Below are 20029 nucleotides of genomic sequence, written 5' to 3' on the forward strand. Positions count from 1 at the left end.
CTAGGGCACACGAGGCTACATGTTGCATGAATTTCAGTCTACCGGAGTTCCGACACATAAGTCCGACTTGTACGCTTTCGGAGTTGTACTTCTTGAGATATTGTCAGGCGAAGAAGGCAAGTGAGGAACAAGGGAAGGAGTGTCGATAACTAGGCAAGGCGGCAGTCGAATCTATGGAGGGGGAAGAAAGGATCGTAATTAGGGCATGAAGGAAAAAAAAGTGGAGGATAAAAAAGAAGGCGGGTGTTCTAAATTTTAGGGATTTCATTTCCCCCTATCTACTAAACGCGCTTTTCATTAAAATTATAAAGCGACACTCATAGAGGACGCCCATTTAAGATACAGCGCCCTCCGTGTTTTTAATTTTTTTTCTCGTATGACGCTAATTTAAGGGCATGCAATAATGCGTGACCTAAATCCTTAAATTTTTTGAAGAGATGACACTTTTTTAACGTCACTCTCCATTACGTAACATAAATCAATGAGTGTTGTGGTTTGCGCGTCGTAAAAGGCTATTTTTCTTGTAGTGGATAAACAGATGAGAGGCCTCGATGTTGTCGTTGTTGATCTAGTTATTCAGCGGAGTATGGGTAACGACCACATACTCTTTCTAGACAGTCCTGTGGAACGCTAGCAGGTTCATAACCTGTGGGTGTTGTGAACGCTGTGTTCACCGGTGTACTCTATCCCCCTCATGGTTGCCTTTAGGATATCTATTGTTGAGGAAACCCCTTAGCAGTAATGTCCGTCCCGATGAAAATCCTAGATTAGGTCCCTTGAGATAGATGTTGTTTTAGGGACGTAAAGTAAGGATAACGGGAATGGGTAATCGGGTTATTGTTGGTTGGCGAAATTAAATATAATTATTTATTGTGGGTTGAAAACCCTATATGCTCACGAGGCTCCCAAGCCTGATCCACTCAGTTTATTCGTATTACAGGTAGTGGCGCGAGGGCATAAAATGGATGAATCATCAAGTTGTTTTGTTTACAAGTCTGTATATGTATATATTTGTTGAATGACTTGTAATGTTATCGTTTATGCTTTATGGTCTGTATCGGAACATGACATCCCGAGTTTTGATTATATAATGAAAAATGCATCTCTTGATGAAATGATTTGATAAATATTATTGTATCATATTTTGTTTTGGGAACAAATTCCGCAACTCTTTTAAATCAAAAGGATTTACTCTGAAATTATTTTAAAAAGCATAAATGAAACCGGTCTTTTCTGACCAAGATTTTGGGGATGTCACAGGTAAATCTCCAAAAAGTCCTAAAATTTTACCATAATTTACGAAAAAGTCTCAAACTAAAATTTGTTTACGAAAAAACATAAATTACCGATAAACATGGCGATTTGACCCCGTTTTTCCGGTTTACCGGTTTTATTATTTACATGTTACACTAAAGTTCCATTATTTTACCCTAATTTGCGAATAAGTCCCAAAATAAAATTTACTGATGATTTAGCCATTTTCTTTATGTAACATACATTTTATCGGTTTCATTGCTGACTTAGACACCTAGTTATTAAATTAGCTGATAAGATGAATACGATGGGTTATATAATGTCACATTTACTGTACAATTTGATATCCATCTCATCGACTCATTTATGACTATGTATCTACGTCAACAATGAAACCAATAAAATGTGTGTTTCCAAGAAAAAATGACAGAAAATGATTTGATGTCTGATGAGATGGATATATTGGGTTATATAAGATTAGATAGACAATTTGATATTTCTTATAAACGTAAAAAATAATGCAGTTTTTGTTAGTTTATATAATTATTGTAGTCTTCGTTGGATGTATTTTATGTTCCAAAAAGATATACAATACATCGTGATATCAAGTTTTAAACTATACATAACATTATATAACGCAACATATCCATCTCATCATCTCATTTAATGACTAAACGTCCGCGTCAGCAATAAAACCGGTAAAAAATATGTTACATAGAGCAAATGGTCAAATCATTAGTAAATTTTATTTTGGGACTTATTCGCAAATTAGGGTAAAATAATGGGAATTTAGTGAAACATGTAAGTAATAAAACCGGTAAACCGAAAAAAAAAGGTCAAATCGTCATTTTTACCGGTAATTCATGCTTTTCCGTAAACAAATTTAGTTTGGGACTTTTTCGTAAATTAGGGTAAAACTTTAGGACTTTTCTGGAAATTTCCCTAATATATTAGATTTTATAGTTTCTACTTCATTCTGTCATAATTTAAAGTTTTTCTTTTATTAGGATGCACTAAATTTTTAATATTTGAAACTTTTGATTATGTTTTTATTTGTGGATTTAGGTTTTGAAGTGAAAAAAGAAAAAAATATGAAGAACGAGAATGTATTCTATCATAATGTATTTTGCCACAATGTATAATATGTTTCTTAATAGTAATATTCTTTTAGAATGGATTAGTGTTTTTGTTAGATTTTGATATATTTTATGTAACCATATTTAGTTTTAATCTTTAAGATTAAATGTAATTCTTAAACCATTATAGACTCTTTGATTATGTTGTGGATCTTTCTTTTCGTTGGTTTTCGTTTCAGAATTCAAAGGCTCGGGTTAACTCGATGACGTGGTTACAAAATCCAATCCGGCCTTAATTTGTTCTTTTCTCTAACTCCTTGCTTGAGGTTTTTGTTTTTTAATATGATGTTGTTCTAAAAAAAATTCTTAAACCATTATAGGTTAGATTTTTTTTTCAAAATAAATGTAATAATTGTTTATAGTCTTATTTTTACGAATTAATGTAATTAGTGATTCTTAAAGAATAAAATTCGTGTATATATATATATATATATATATATATATATATATATATATATATATATATATATATATATATATCTTGAATGTAACCATATTCTGCAAGAATAAAATCGAAAATGTTTTTACCAGTTTATGGTTGACTTTTTGTTATTCTGACAGAATAAAATCGATTATTACTAAATATTATATTAAAATTAAATTTGAATTATTTTAAAAATTCGAATTTAAAAAAAAACATGAATTAATTATCCTTAAAATACGGAAATTTCATTTTTTTTAATATAAGTTAATTTACTAAAATACCCTTATGTTGAATTTTGTGTGATTATATATATATATATATATATATATATATATATATATATATATATATATATATATATATATATAGTTACGTATCCCCCAGGGATAACGTCAAAAAAGGAGAAGACTAACTAACGCCAGACTTGGACAGGTCAGAGCTCGTTTAGATTTAGACCGAGGCCAAGGTCGGGCCTTCGCCAACGCAAAGATCAATGGCATAACGGTTAAGGTGCAAAACAGTGCCTTAACCTTGTAACACCCATAAAAATCATGCCAAATTTAAACTTTTAAAAACATTTCAAAACCATTAATCATTACAAAACTTGTTTTCAAAATGTATAATATCAGAGTATCCCTACAACATAATTATGAGGAGCTGTAAGACATCGATTGAAGGCAACCCGAAAGGACCATGCTACTATCGGGTCAAGTGCATACCAATTATAGTTATGGGCTTAGACACCTAATCCAACACGACCAACGTAGCTATATGGGAGCCCATTTTCAGGACGCTGTGCTCTGTGCTAAGCGTAGAGCCTTGGTACGCCAAATGTAAGGTCAATTTTGTTGACCTTTGAATTTTTGGACCAAGTGTGACTTTTGGTCAACTTGTGACGGTTTTGGTCTTGGAAGGGGCAAAATGGAATTTTCCCCAATTTGTGGATTAGAATTGGCTTGGGACTAGTCCAGTTTGTATAATTACCTTAATTTTCAAATAGGGTTATTTGGTGCGAGTAATAGGCAGAGTCTAGTTACGACAGCTCGGGTGTGACTTGTACCAATCTTTTATGCGAGGTGAGTCTCCTCACTATTTTTACCTGTGTAGTAGAATATATGTGTTGACCAGTTGGGTTAATTTTTTTATTATTGTGATATGTGTTACTGTGTGTGCTGAGACTTCGGGTAGTCTCCAGGATAACTAAAAATCCACAGGGCGTGTTGTTTGCCCATTGAGACTTCGGGAAGTCTTCAGGGTTGCTAATAACCCATAACTATTTATTTATGATGTGTTGTATGTGATACTTTATGGAACTCACTAATCTTTGTGCTTACAATTGTTGATGATGTGCATAAAGTATACCTATCAACTTTTAAATTTATAACCTAGCAAAACTTAACTAACTATGCACTTATAGGTAGCATACCTATTCGGATTATAAAATAGCAAGTAAGTCGGGTGTCGATCATAGGGAACATTATTTAATTAATAAAGTAACTACTAAAAGTTAACCTAAGAAGAATTAACTAAAAGTGAGGGGTTTTATCTAATTTTACAAGTTTATATTAACTTAATTAAAATACTTCACTAATTACTAAAGCAAACAACTAGAAAGACAATTTTAAATCAAGAATAAATGATATTTTCATTTAGCTTCGAATCCCTTTTGTCCCTATGGTTGATTTCAAGACAATGGATTACTTCTGTTAGTTACCAAATAAAGGTTACTAGTTATCATGTTCAGACAAACTAGCATAAGTCAATTCAATAACTTTAACCCTAATGATCATGCAAGTTAAGGACACTAAATTGATTTTAAAGGTAATTTAGACCATGAATGATAGAATCTACAAAGTACTATTCATTAGTCAAGTCTAATAATCAAGCAAATATTATCATCAAATACTGCTCTCTAACACATTTAAGCAACTAACTTATCACCTATATTAGGATATGACTAATCACCAACTCTAACAATTTAATGATCATAAATAGCTAGGTACATCAATTTCATGAGATTAACTTAGTAAAACCACACAATCTTGAGACAAGGTAATAAAGATAGAAACTTTAACATGCTAGGTTTAGAGTTATCAAACAGTATTTAATGCTAAAACTAACTTCATCAATCCATCAAACAAGAAATCAACACATAGTAATTAAAAGTTCATCTAATCTAAACGAAAGTAAGGGTTTTTAGGCTATAAATACAACTAAAAAACACATAAACAAAAGGTAAACCAAGCTAACATCATTAAACTAAGCAAACTGAATGTGTAGATGCGAATCCTTGCTCCAATGTCTTTATCCTTTGATCTCTAGTCGAATTCTGCCTCCAAGGGTTCTAAGAAGGGTTTTTCCTCGTGAATAATCACATCCCTCATGCCTTTACTCTTGAATTGATTTAAAGTTTATATATATATATATATATATATATATATATATATATATATATATATATATATATATACTTTCCTAAAATCTGACCACCACGACGTGGTGAATAGGCACCACGTTGTGATCTTTTGTTAAATGTCGTATTCTCTAAGTCAACTTAATGATCACGAAGTTTCATTTACCACATCGTGATGGATGATCACCATGTCGTGGGAGTTGAATTTTACATTTTGGGACAAAAACTAAAGTCGTCCAATTTTTTTTCTAGTTTTCACATCATTATTTTGAATCGCCTTAATCAGAGTTACAAGTCATGGGATACAACCAAAATGCTGACGACGGGTCAAACAGTTCAGCAACATCCTTTTTGTGTATTTTTCAACTCCTCTTCCTTCAAGTATCCATCTTTTGTCGGTATCAGTCATTTTCTTCGAGAATGTCCATCTTTGGCTCAAAATTAAAAAAAAATAGAAAAACCATAAATTACTAAAATTATAAAAAAGTAGAAAACTAAAAAAAAAATCAAACACCAAAATTGTAATATACTCTAGTATATTCATACATTTTACTCTTTTTGGAAAAGATAAAAAAAGTTAACAAATTGATGAAAAATAAAAAGAAAAAAAATTAAAAATACAATTTTTTTTAAAAATAATACGAAAAATATAAAAATTATGAAAAAAAAAACAAAAAGTGTAAAATATATGAATATATTAGAGTATATTACTATGGAAAAATTTAAAACACATAAGTCAATATAAATTTTAACCTAATTATTATATTAAATAAATAAAAATAACAACTTCGGTTATTTGGTGGAACATCAAAGTAAAACAAATATGAACCTTAACAATATAAAATTACAAAAAAAAAAACATTATTTATTCATTTCACAAATAATAATAATAAGAAAAACGGTTCCAACATGGTTTATCAAATTTAAATTCAATTACTTGAATCAAAATAAATTGAAACTCTAAAAATCCATAAGTAACTAAAACTATAAAAAAAATAGAAAACAAAAGATTAAAATGTAGTTTTTTTCTTCTTTTTACCAAGTTGTTGAAAAATAACATAAAAAAAGAAAAACAATGGTCGAAATGTGTGTTTTTTGTATTCACATGCATACAAAGCGAACATAATTAAAAGAAAAAAATTAGCATCTAACATTTCATTATAATCAACATACAATTTTCATATTTATGAAAGACCCCAACTTTCGTATTTATGAAATACCCAAACTTTCATACTATTCTAACATTATTCTTAAGTTACTTCCTCAAAACATGCTACATGCATATTTATAAAACAATATTTTATATTGATAAAGTGATTACAAAAGATTGGATACAAACCGACTAAGTTTTATTACATTTCATATCTACCCAGGAATCTACTATTCATATACATACATGAACATTAAAATACATAGAAATAGTATTAACTGTTATAAATCTTTCAGCAGTATAAAACTAAATTGGATACTCATCACCTGCAATTGTTAAATATTGAGAGGGATAAGCAATAACGCTTAGTGAATTCAATAAATATATACAATATAATCTTTTGCCTTATATATACCAATATGACAGAAGCAAAAGGGAACAAGAACAACAATAGCATATGCGTATCATATGTCAGGCTTTCAATACCAACTCAAGATTTGATTCAAAGATTTACGATCAATGTGACATAATGATTTCAATAGTTGATATGCATCAATAAAGCTTTGGCCCAAATGGCACATAAGACATATAATTTCTGATTAACATTTTGGTAGCTTTCAGGCTTATAGCCCTGTCTAACCATTTGCCAATACCATAGAATAGAGTTCATTCTCTTACGGAGTCATGTTCTACATGGTCAGAGGCTGCATACCATTCCTATCTAACCTTCTGCCAATGCCATAGAATAGAAGTCATTCTCTTACGAGACATGTTCTACATGGCCAGAGGCTACATACCAGTACCACCGTGAATCTAAGTCCTTTCACTGATCACATGGTCAAAGGTATAACTTTGCTATTAAAAATAGCGAATAAAAATAACGCGGGAAAATAACTCAGAATAATAACACTGAAAAGCACATAGCACATATAGCACATATAACACATAACATACAATTATTCATATATATTGAACTCACCTTAAAATAATCGGGGGTTTAAAATAGTAATTTGAGTAGCACTTCAACTCGATAAATAGTTTTCGTCGTTGAAAACCGGAAAATATATTGAAAAATAGGCCTTGAGAGGGTAGAGCTTCAAACCGAAAAGAATAATTTATCGGGCTCTCCGGGCACTTCGGGGCATATCCCGGGCTTTAAAAATGTTACCGGGGCTTCAGGGCAATTTAAAATAGTGAAAATATTGAAAAAGGGGCCAAAAATGCAAAATTTGGGATTCTAGTCGGAAGATCTCGCAGCCTCCCTATTTATAGGCGAGGTCCGAAGGTCGGCTGAGAAGGATGAGTCAGCAGCGAGGACATGAGGCAGCAGGAGGAACGAAGCACGTGGCTCGCATGCGAGCCTCCAGGTGGCTCGCTTCGCAGGTCAACACGGGAAGGGCAGGTGGCGGTCTTGGATTGGCCGAGCCTTCGGTGCGAGGGGGTGCGATGCACGTTGCCAGCTGCTCGGATGAATAAGCTGCTTCGGACACAAGGTGGACACGGGGCGAGATCCGGACGAGGGTGACGTGGCCGAACACCAACCATGCGAAATTCTCAGAAATTGAACCAAAAACTTCTAAAATCCACAACTTTCGCATACGAGCTCCGTTTTCGACGTTCTTTATATGCACGCATAGCTAAAATTACGCTCTACAACTTTCGTTTAGACTTCGTCGGCTAATTTTGACTTTAATTTTTATATTATTATTTTTAACAGACCGGGACAGGATAATTCGTTAAAAATTCATAACTTATCATCCGACATCCGTTTTCGTCAGACTTTTTACCGTTGTACTACAAATGACGAGACCTTCAATTCTCGTTTAGGTTGTGTCGGCTAAAAATCACTCGATCTAAAATTCGAGTTTTTAGCTATCTACTGCTAAGCTGAAACTTCGAAAAATCATAATTTCCTCATACGAAGTCAGATTTTGGCGTTCTTTTTATCGAACTTCTCGGTTTAACGAATACTACAACTTTCATTTAGATTACCAAGGCTAAAAAGTAGTTTATCAAAAACTCACTTTTTATGTCATTCGGCGCTGTGCCGGTTTTGTCGCGGATCTTTGATTAGTCATAACTTCTTCGTTATAACTCGGATTTCGACGAGGTTTTCGCCTAAATGTTTCTAAAGAGATTATCTACAACTTTCAATAATAAAATTTTACTTATTTCAAAATTTATATTTTTGCTAAATTTTCATTATTTGGCTATTAATTGGAATCTCATAAGACTTCCAATATTTTATGAGTGATTCTAAACATAGTTTTACTTCATTTCTAGTAAAAACTATCTGTTAGAACTCAACACTCAATTTTATTCACTTTTAATAATAACAATACACAATTTCAGAATGTGTATGTTAGAAATACCTCCTCCTTTTGAGGATTTCGTCCCCGAAATCATAACGATTAAAACAATTATGGATACTTCACTCTTATTTCATTCTTACTTTTCCCAAGTATAATTTCAGCCTCGACGGTGTTTCTACATGAAAATCACCAACTCTACATCTTTATTATTTAGATTAGTCGTTCTTTCATTTACGATCTCTTCTACTTAACTTATTATCCAGTTTCACCTCTGATAACATAACCATTTCATCATATATGCTTAAACCTTTACACAGATAGCTCACATGAAACACTTTATGAATATCTGTCAAATCTTCAGGCAATTCCAAGCAGTATGTTTGCTTACCAACCGTTCTTTCTTCCAAAGTAGCATAACGCCTTCTCATGAAACACCTGCAGTATTACTAAATCATCCACCCTGAATTCTACGGGTCGTCTCCTCTTTTCTGCATAGGACATTTGTCGATCCTGGGCCGCTTTCATTCTTTCTCGGAAAATTTATATCTTGTCAGTGATGTCTTGAATCATTTCAGATCCTCCAAAGATTTTCTGTCCTATGTCACGCCAACATATTTGAGTATGACATTTACGCTCATACAGTACTTTATATACCTTCAGTATATTTTCTACTATTTGGATTGCTCTCTTCTTTTGATCATTTGTCTGAGGATGATAAGTTGTACTAAGAGCAACTCGAGATCCTAACTCATGCTTCATTCTCACCCAAAAGTGAGAAGTGAAACGAGTATCACAATCGGAAATAATCTTTAGTGGCGCACCATGTCTCGCCACAATTTCGTCTAAGTAAACTTGTGCTTATTTCTCCATTAGAACCGTTGTACGTATGGCGAGAAAATATGCACTCGTAGTCAGCTTGTCGACAATTATCCAAAGGTTATCATTCACAGTTTTCTTCTCCTCTTTCAAGGTATTAACTGTATAAGCCGGATAAGTAGAATATCCCTTCGACATAATTTACGAGTTTTTAAGAAAGAAATTTATTATTTTCACCGTAGACATAAATAGAATCTTCCCTTTCGATAGGGATGCATATCATCTCTTTGTAACACAAGAGCTCTGCGTGGTTCTTTAACAACCAATCCATGTCGAGAATAATATCAAAGATAGGAATTAGGTTAGCAGGAAGATTATAACTTTCAATTCCTATAACACTAACTTTATAGGCTTTATCAGCAAGTAATGATATATTTCCTATGTTATCTATATGAAATGATTGGACAATTGCGTAACAAGCAATTTGAAAAGAATATACGAATTTATAAGGCACGAAAGAATCTGAGGTATTGATATCAAATAAGATGTGAGTAGATCTAGAGTTTACGAGAAAATTACTAGTCACAACATTCGAGTTTTAACTTACTTTTTTTTGTGGTAATCTAAAATGTACGATATTTTAACTTTTACTTTGCAAACGATTGTCAAACTCTTCAAACTTATTAATTACTAGCGGTGCTCAAACCTGCACCCGCTCATCATTCTCTATTGGGCTTTGATAGTTTCGTTTTTATTACTTCTTTTCATAGTTTATTTTTAGTTAAAACCACCTCATTTTAGTTAATCTTCACGCATATTTTCTCTTTTTGTTATTTTTCTCCTTACCGGGTGCTTTCTAGTCTTTTGAGCTTATTTGCAGGATTTGTTGAAGACTATTTGTTATTGGAGGTTTGGAAGGAGTGTGGGACTATTGGAGGCTTGCAATTTTTTCATGGACTTGAAGTGGTGCAATTGGGCTTGGTGTCAATATAAGCAAGAAGCGCGTCATACTTAAATTTCGGGCGGGACGACGAGAATTCGAGCTATAGAAGATTAAAGGAGCATTGAAGCATCTTGGAAGAGTTTGGAAGACATAATTGGGCTATCAAGAACTTGCACAAACGGACTGGACCATAGATGAGAAGAGTAATCAAGAAGTGCCAATTAAATGGGCCAAAAAGCCCATTCAACAGAATTCACGCGGTCCGCGTGGATCGCACTGTGAAGAACCCGAATTTTAGCCTTTTGTCTCTATATGGGGAAAGTTGGTGGAATACTTTTGGGCAACTTTTGGATCTGATTTTTGACCACTTTTACTGAAGTTTTGAGAGGATTTTTCATTATGAAGACTTGAAGAAACAAACACTTTTTCTCTCTAGAAGATTAGAAGATTTGTGGATTTCTTTCATCTTTCATCTTGAACAATGTTTGGTATCTCTAATCTCTCTTGTTTTTGTTTAATTTTGGCCATGCTTAGCTAAATTTTCATTTGGTTGACTTGGATATAATTGCTTGAATGTTTTGGTTATTTTGAAGAATTCCATGAACTTGTGTTGAATATCTATGATTATATTTTTTATGAAAACTTCCTTCATGTTTATATATCTCTAGTCATGAATATTGATATGTGAATGTTATTTTTGTTGGTTAAATTCTTGGCTAAGTATTGGGTCTTCAATTCAACAAGCAACAATTAGTTAAAATGTTTGTTTTCATTTCATTTAGACTAAGAAAATGTTTTCTCCATAGTGGTAATGAAAGCAATAGATTACTCTTTGGATTTGGTGACTCTTAAAACCTAATGCTAATTGATTTTTACAAAATTACATGCTTCATTAGTTTTGTGACTTTGATTTAGGAAATGTGCTATGAGCTTATCTAGTCATTTTAATACAAAAGAAGAGTTGAGGCAAGTTATGCTTATAAATTGCTATAGCCAAGTTAGATTTTAAACACAAGTATTGCACCTTGGTATTCTCATGATTATTTAACCAAATGTTCAAGTAATGAAAGTCCAGAGTCAACCATCTTTCTTTTATTGATTTTACATCAAACTTTTCTTTTGTTGATTTGTGCTTTTAAATCTTAGTGCAATTCCAGTTTTCTTTTAAACATCTCAAAAGATCAAAATCTCCCATTTTACTTTTACTTTTGTTTTACGAGTACTTAAACAAGTGATTTACATTGAGATTTAAATTGAACCAATCTCCGTGGATACGATCCCTTTACCACTATACACTATTTTAGTGTGTAATATTTAGGGTATTTATTTTGTTGGCTTCGACAACCACCAGGCTTTCGATCCTAATCTTTGAGTTAAAACTCAATTCTCATTGTAGACTCCTGCCCCTTCTTGGTTTATAAACTAAACACGTGATAAGGTCTTTACTTTTGCTATAACAGCAACTCGAATGGTTTCATTCTAATGACATTTGTATTTATAACACACAAGACACATAACGAACCAAACTCTTGTATTAGAATCAGATTAAATAAATCAAGCTGACGGAATAAAGAAAATGAAAAGAGTTTGATCAGCACGTAGATGCTTTGGAACAGAAAGAATAGCACCACGTATCTCTAATTCGTGTTTTTGGACCTACACATCTTTTAGTTTTTGGCACCTCCTCCTTTTTAGTTGGAGTACTCTTTGATTGTTGAACGGAAACTTGACTCCCCGCCATTTGACTAGTAAGAGTAGGGCATAAACATTTCTTGTGGCCAGTAACGCCACATAGAAAGTCACATCTCTGGCTAATGATTGCTCAATTCTTTAATGAAGATTGTTATATTTCTATCGACTACCTCAACCATTTACTTCTTCAGTATTCCTATTAAAGTTTTATCACTATATAACACATGGTTCTCTGAACCAATCAACTCCTTTCGCAGATTTATACTAATCGGACTCGATTCTTTATGACATTAAGATTTTAACGATAATGATCTTCTTAGTCATTACCAAAACGAAGGTAAGGACACACATGAATAAAACGAAATCATTTACTAGCTTCTTGGTAATCTTGTGACTTTTTCCTGATCCAAGTGTGAGTCCTGTGCTTCCAGCAGTATAGGCCTCTACTCTTGGATTAGTGTCTAAGTCCATAACTATTTTGGTATGTACTTGACCCGATGATGCATGGTCCTTTTGGGTTGCCTTCACCAAAGCAACTTGATAGGATGAATTATGGAGAGAAAGGATTAAATATGATTTATTAATATATTATGGGAATAATATATTAAAGGAGAAATCATATTGTTTAATTAATATTAGTCAATAATTAATTAGTAATTAGTTTTGTAACTAAAAGAGATTAATTAAACTTAAGGGACTGGAATTGTAATTATAAGATAATTGCAATTTGGGCCATGGATTGCCTTTTATTATAAGGTGGACGAATTCTATGGGGGAAGCCCATAAGAAATCGTCCAAGGCCTTATGGAAAGGGCTCCATGGGTTGCTTAGGGCTTAAGCAACTAAATTCGGGTTTCCTTGTTAGATAACCCTAATTGCCTCACTATATATAGATCCCTTAAGGACCAAAAACGTGGCTAAGCCTTCTCTAGGGTTTGTAGGCGTTTTTGGGCAGCCTCTAACCTCTCTCCTCTTCATCCTCTTGCTTATGGTGTTTGTGAGCCATTAGAGGAGTGACACTTGTGACTCTAAGCCTTCCAAAGTCAATTCAAGGAGGAATTGGGATTGTTATTACTACATAACAATCAAGGTAATATCATAAACCTAATTATATGTTAATATTGATTTCCATATGCTAGAATTAGGGTTTATAGTCTTGGATTCAAAGCATGTACAATAGAGAAACCTAGATCCAAGCATTAGGGTTTGTATGAGCACATAGGATGTCTTATGACCAAAACCCATCATCTACTACTATTCACACCTACTCATACTCGTCCCAAGTATTGTCTTGCAGTTCCCAAGTCACCATTCAAAAGTTTTCACAAAGCAACTTATCACACATGAATGTGTTTAAACAAATATATACAACACTTTCTCCTAGACTCAACTAGGGTTTTCACGTTTCTATCAAACATATATTGGATTACCTATACTCGCCTTCTAGGATTCTTCTCATGCATATGCTCGTTTTAATATATCCTAATACTTTTCCATAGGTCGATATAAATTTTACTTCCATTTCTTCATATAAATTCTTTCTTGAGTAGTGTCTACTTTACAAGACACACTATTCCAAAATTTACTCTAGCAGCATGGAGACAAACGGTATTCTACTACCTGCATAATCTTCTAACTCATGCAATCCATCATGCACATTTGTTCATTTCATTATTCTTCCTTGACATCGTTATTCTTGTATGTGAGTAAGTCTAAGTCTACTTCATAGGAGTCTATCCTAAGAAGTATGCATCTTAGTTGCATCTCAGCAAGCTCTACTAGCTTCAACTTGGTTCTCTGTCATTCCTGACTACACCATCTCTTCTCATACGATACTATAGGTGCATTTCTTCTTTAATTAAGCATTCTACCTTACTTAAACAAGTAAGTTGCTTAACCACTTACCACTAAATGATTTAATTCACCATCCCAATCTTGTATGTTAAAGTCAGCTTAACACACAATGGAACTTCTATAAGGATGGGATAGAAGTCAATCATCACTTAGTATTATTAAATACTAAGTCTGAACATCTTGTATAAGGTTACTACTCGAACTGCATACTACATTACAATGTTTTTGACAAAGTCTTGGCCCATTGAGTCTGAAAACTTCATTAGTCCTTCCTTTAATTCTTCTAAATCTTGTACAACATCGATTGAGATACTATCGAAGTATTGACCGCCATATTCAGTTCTTCTGACTCTCTAAACAATCACTGCTTCAATCTAAACAGCGGTGGAAACAACTTCGTGGATTTGCACCAACACATTTGTCTCGCCCAAACGTGTTTCAAACGCACATCTTTCTTCCAAAGATGTTATTATATATAAAACATACTTTAAATGTATATTACCACTCTATTGGTATCAATACACTTATTACGATAACAATTCATATTTATTATTTTACGATATCTCGCGATCGTTTATTTATAAACTTATCGATGTCAACTATCATAAGTCTCTTTATCACTTCGAAAAATTCTATTAAGAAAATTCTTAGAATTCTGAACATAAAATTTTCTAAACCAAGGTTGGCAACAGACCTTAAGCTTTCTCAAATAATAGCAGTTATAGATAAGCACCTTAAGGCATGCTATATTCATTTATCATTTAGCAAATATTAGAATATAAGGCATATCTCCTCTTAATATTCTAGTGCTTGACTCCGTTAGGTATTCAACCTAAAATATACCAGATACATATCGTATCATCTTCACTTAACAATTCTTGTTTAAGCTTAGAAATTCTCAAAACTCCTAGTTCACTTAAACTAATTTTCTTAAAATTTTGAAGTAATTTAATATCTTAGAATATTAGGGTTTATCACTACCTAATCCCCCACTTAAATATTTCCTATGGTTTGTATCCATATACTTATTATGAATCAGCTCATATATTGAGCTTCCAACAGTTTAAGTCTAAATACCAATCCGTGATATTTAGTTCACTTAAACCATTGCTCTGATACCATGATTGAAAGTCCCCAACTTTCGTATTTATGAAAGACCCAAACTTTCATACTATTCCAACATTATTCTTAAGTTACTTCCTCAAAACATGCTACATGCATATTTATAAAACAATATTTTATATTGATAAAGTGATTACAAAAGATTGGATACAAACCGACTAAGTTTTATTACATTTCATATCTACCCAGGAATCTACTATTCATATACATACATGAACATTAAAATACATAGAAATAGTATTAACTATTCTAAATCTTTCAGCAGTATAAAACTATATTGGATACTCATCACCTACAATTGTTAAATATTGAGAGGGATAAGCGATAACGTTTAGTGAATTCAATAAATAGATACAATATAATCTTATGCCTTATATATACCAATATGACAGAAGCAAAAGGGAACAAGAACAACAATAGCATATGCGTATCATATGTCAGGCTTTCAATACCAACTCAAGATTTGATTCAAAGATTTACGATCAATGTGACATAATGATTTCAATAGTTGATATGCATCAATAAAGCTTTGGCCCAAATGGCACATAAGACATATAATTTCTGATTAACATTTTGGTAGCTTTCAGGCTTATAGCCCTGTCTAACCATTTGCCAATACCATAGAATAGAGTTCATTCTCTTACGGAGTCATGTTCTACATGGTCAGAGGCTGCATACCATTCCTATCTAACCTTCTGCCAATGCCATAGAATAGAAGTCATTCTCTTACGAGACATGTTCTACATGGCCAGAGGCTACATACCAGTACCACCGTGAATCTAAGTCCTTTCACTGATCACATGGTCAAAGGTATAACTTTGCTATTAAAAATAGCGAATAAAAATAACGCGGGAAAATAACTCAGAATAATAACACTGAAAAGCACATAGCACATATAACACATAACATACAATTATTCATATATATTGAACTCACCTTAAAATAATCGGGGGTTTAAAATAGTAATTTGAGTAGCACTTCAACTCGATAAATAGTTTTCGTCGTTGAAAACCGGAAAATATATTGAAAAATAGGCCTTGAGAGGGTAGAGCTTCAAACCGAAAAGAATAATTTATCGGGCTCTCCGGGCACTTCGGGGCATATCCCGGGCTTTAAAAATGTTACCGGGGCTTCAGGGCAATTTAAAATAGTGAAAATATTGAAAAAGGGGCCAAAAATGCAAAATTTGGGATTCTAGTCGGAAGATCTCGCAGCCTCCCTATTTATAGGCGAGGTCCGAAGGTCGGCTGAGAAGGATGAGTCAGCAGCGAGGACATGAGGCAGCAGGAGGAACGAAGCACGTGGCTCGCATGCGAGCCTCCAGGTGGCTCGCTTCGCAGGTCAACACGGGAAGGGCAGGTGGCGGTCTTGGATTGGCCGAGCCTTCGGTGCGAGGGGGTGCGATGCACGTTGCCAGCTGCTCGGATGAATAAGCTGCTTCGGACACAAGGTGGACACGGGGCGAGATCCGGACGAGGGTGACGTGGCCGAACACCAACCATGCGAAATTCTCAGAAATTGAACCAAAAACTTCTAAAATCCACAACTTTCGCATACGAGCTCCGTTTTCGACGTTCTTTATATGCACGCATAGCTAAAATTACGCTCTACAACTTTCGTTTAGACTTCGTCAGCTAATTTTGACTTTAATTTTTATATTATTATTTTTAACAGACCGGGACAGGATAATTCGTTAAAAATTCATAACTTATCATCCGACATCCGTTTTCGTCAGACTTTTTACCGTTGTACTACAAATGACGAGACCTTCAATTCTCGTTTAGGTTGTGTCGGCTAAAAATCACTCGATCTAAAATTCGAGTTTTTAGCTATCTACTGCTAAGCTGAAACTTCGAAAAATCATAATTTCCTCATACGAAGTCAGATTTTGGCGTTCTTTTTATCGAACTTCTCGGTTTAACGAATACTACAACTTTCATTTAGATTACCAAGGCTAAAAAGTAGTTTATCAAAAACTCACTTTTTATGTCATTCGGCGCTGTGCCGGTTTTGTCGCGGATCTTTGATTAGTCATAACTTCTTCGTTATAACTCGGATTTCGACGAGGTTTTCGCCTAAATGTTTCTAAAGAGATTATCTACAACTTTCAATAATAAAATTTTACTTATTTCAAAATTTATATTTTTGCTAAATTTTCATTATTTGGCTATTAATTGGAATCTCATAAGACTTCCAATATTTTATGAGTGATTCTAAACATAGTTTTACTTCATTTCTAGTAAAAACTATCTGTTAGAACTCAACACTCAATTTTATTCACTTTTAATAATAACAATACACAATTTCAGAATGTGTATGTTACAATTTAGTTCAATTGGATTTTGGTCATTTAGAAAAAAAACTAACTATTTAAAAGTTAAAGTTAACAACAGAATGATCATTCGTATAATTTTTGAAACCATATGACCAACGACGTCATGTTTTTTCATAGAAGTCCTCAAAATACAATATTTTACAAACAATGGTTAATTATGAAATTTTGTAATTTTTTTGGAACAGATGAGTTAATATATGAAATTTTGTCATTTTTTCCATGCGTATGTCAACAACAAGAATAGCAACAATTTCATTCACGGCTTGATTATTAACGACTCCTAGAATACAAATGTGGCAGCAATTAAAAAATGAAGCGTTTGCTTTCTATCAGAAGAAGTTCTAGGAATGATGGCCTTCCAGACCAAAACTTATTAGCAGTAACTTTAATAGGCTTGATTCCACTGCTAGCTCTAGAAATGATGAACCTTTTACTTCTGAAGAAATCAAGATTGTTGTATGGGCATGTGGAGGTGATAAGGCACCCGGTCCGGATGGATTCACCTTCGATTTTATTAAAAAATATTGGGATGTATTAAAGGGGGGTATTATGGAATTCGTTAAACACTTTAAGAAGTACGGAAAGCTAGAGCGGGGGTGTAATTCGTCTTTTATCACTCTAGTCCCAAAGATGAAAGACCCACTACATCTGGGAGATTATAGACCAATTAGTTTAATTGGATGTCTATACAACATAATCTCCAAGAGTTTAGCCAACAGGATTAAAGGGGTGATTGACAAGAATATTGGTGAAGTCCAAACAACATATGTGAAAGGACGTAACATTCTCGATAAATCTCTAATTGTTAATGAATTGTGTGCATGGGCTAAGAAGGTGAAGAAACAAGTCCTATTGTTTAAGGTGGACCTCGAGAAATCTTCTGACTCTATAAACTGGGAATACCTTAAATCAATTCTTATTCAAATGGGGTATGGAGATAAACGACGTATGTAGATTAGAGGGTGCCTTCAAACATCTAGACTATCGGTAGTCATCAACGACTCCCCAATGGTAGAATTCGAAATGGAAAAGGGAGTGAAGCAGGGTGACCTGCTCTCACCATTCCTATTTATAATATCAATGGAAGGGCTTAACATTACGATGAAAACGACTTGTCAGAAGGGTATTTTCCATGGAATAAAAATACTACATTCGGAAATGATGATCTCACACCTGTTTTACATTGATGACGTTGTATTTGTAGGCGAGTGGAGTCAAGATAGCATTAGGAACTTATCAAGGGTGTTGAGGTGCTTTCAGGTGGCTTTAGGTTTGAAAGTTAATTTCAACAAATCTAGGATATTCGGTATCGGAGTTGATATACCGGATGTCACTCGTTGGGTTGCGCCATTGGGTCATCAACCAGCTTCTTTGCCTTTCACATACCTTGGGGTTCCTGTGGGCTCAAACATGAAGTTAAAGAAGCATTGGAAGCCCATAATTGATCGATTCTATGCGAAATTACCTCTATGGAAATCAAAAACACTATCCTTTGGAGGAAGGTTAACCCTAGCTGAGGCACTTCTTGGTAGCCTACCATCTTATTTTTTTCTCTTTATTTGTGGCACCGGTGGGAGTTATAGATGTTCTTGAAAAATTCTGAAGACAATTCTTATGGGGTGGGAGCGATAACAAGCATAATATACCTTGGGTAGCTTGGGAAAAAGTCGTTGCACCAAAGGATAAACAAGGTCTGGGTTTAGGCTCTCTTAGGGCCTTTAACCTATCGTTGATAGTCAAATGGTGGTGGGTATTAAAAACGAACAACTCAACTTTATGGAGTCGAGTAATTATGGGTATTCATAACCTACACAACAAACCTGCTAATTGCTTATCTAAGAAAACTATTCCATGTGTTTGGAACAATAGGGCAGAGGTAATGAATGATATAAAAAGGGTTGGAATCAACTTTCAAGACATTTTAAAGAAACATGTGAAAAATGGTAATGACACTATCTTTTGGATAGATGGGTGGTGTGAAGGTGAGCCCGTTAAAAATAGATTCCCAAAACTGTATCTATTGGAAAGACGGAAAACATGTAGGGTTAACCAAAGGATACAAGTGGCGGGTCAAACATGGGATTGGAGATCGCCCCTGCATCTGATGAACAGGTTCACAGTCTCCACACAGGTTACTAGCTACCATAGGCGATTTCCAACCATCTGCAGAAACTTATGTATGGAAATGTCCCATATCGAATGATGGTATCTATGATGCAGATACTCTCAGATTAAAGATTAATAATATAGAACCAACGAATAATGAAGTAATCATCTCATAGATTCACGACGTTCCAATAAAGGTTACACATTTTATTTGGAGAACTAATCTAGGGCGTATCCCAACCAATATGGCGTTAAAGAGAAGAGGAGTGCCAGTTGCAAACGTCACATGCTCATAATGCCTACTTGAGGATGAAGGTATTGGGCACATTCTGATCCAATGCCTTGTGACGGTTACGATATGGGAGTGGGTATTTTAATGGTGTGACATTCATGCTCTACAATTTCAAACCATTTGAGATCTTATCAGTTTCTTAAAAATACGGGGAAGATGTTCGAGAAGGAGAAACAATCT

General features: G+C 33.9%; 1 protein-coding gene across 1 annotated transcript; it reads left to right on the forward strand.

Annotated features, from left to right (window-relative positions):
• Nucleotides 1-18000: 18000 nt before the first annotated feature.
• LOC111892993 (uncharacterized) lies at nucleotides 18001-19733 on the forward strand. The gene is made up of 4 exons (XM_023889072.1): nucleotides 18001-18397; nucleotides 18656-18953; nucleotides 19321-19433; nucleotides 19564-19733. The coding sequence occupies exons 1-4, from the start codon at nucleotides 18001-18003 to the stop codon at nucleotides 19731-19733; spliced, it is 978 nt and encodes a 325-aa protein (XP_023744840.1).
• The last annotated feature ends 296 nt before the right edge of the window (nucleotides 19734-20029 follow it).

Source organism: Lactuca sativa, chromosome 5 (assembly GCF_002870075.4).
Source record: "Lactuca sativa cultivar Salinas chromosome 5, Lsat_Salinas_v11, whole genome shotgun sequence".
Taxonomy (NCBI): domain Eukaryota; kingdom Viridiplantae; phylum Streptophyta; class Magnoliopsida; order Asterales; family Asteraceae; genus Lactuca; species Lactuca sativa.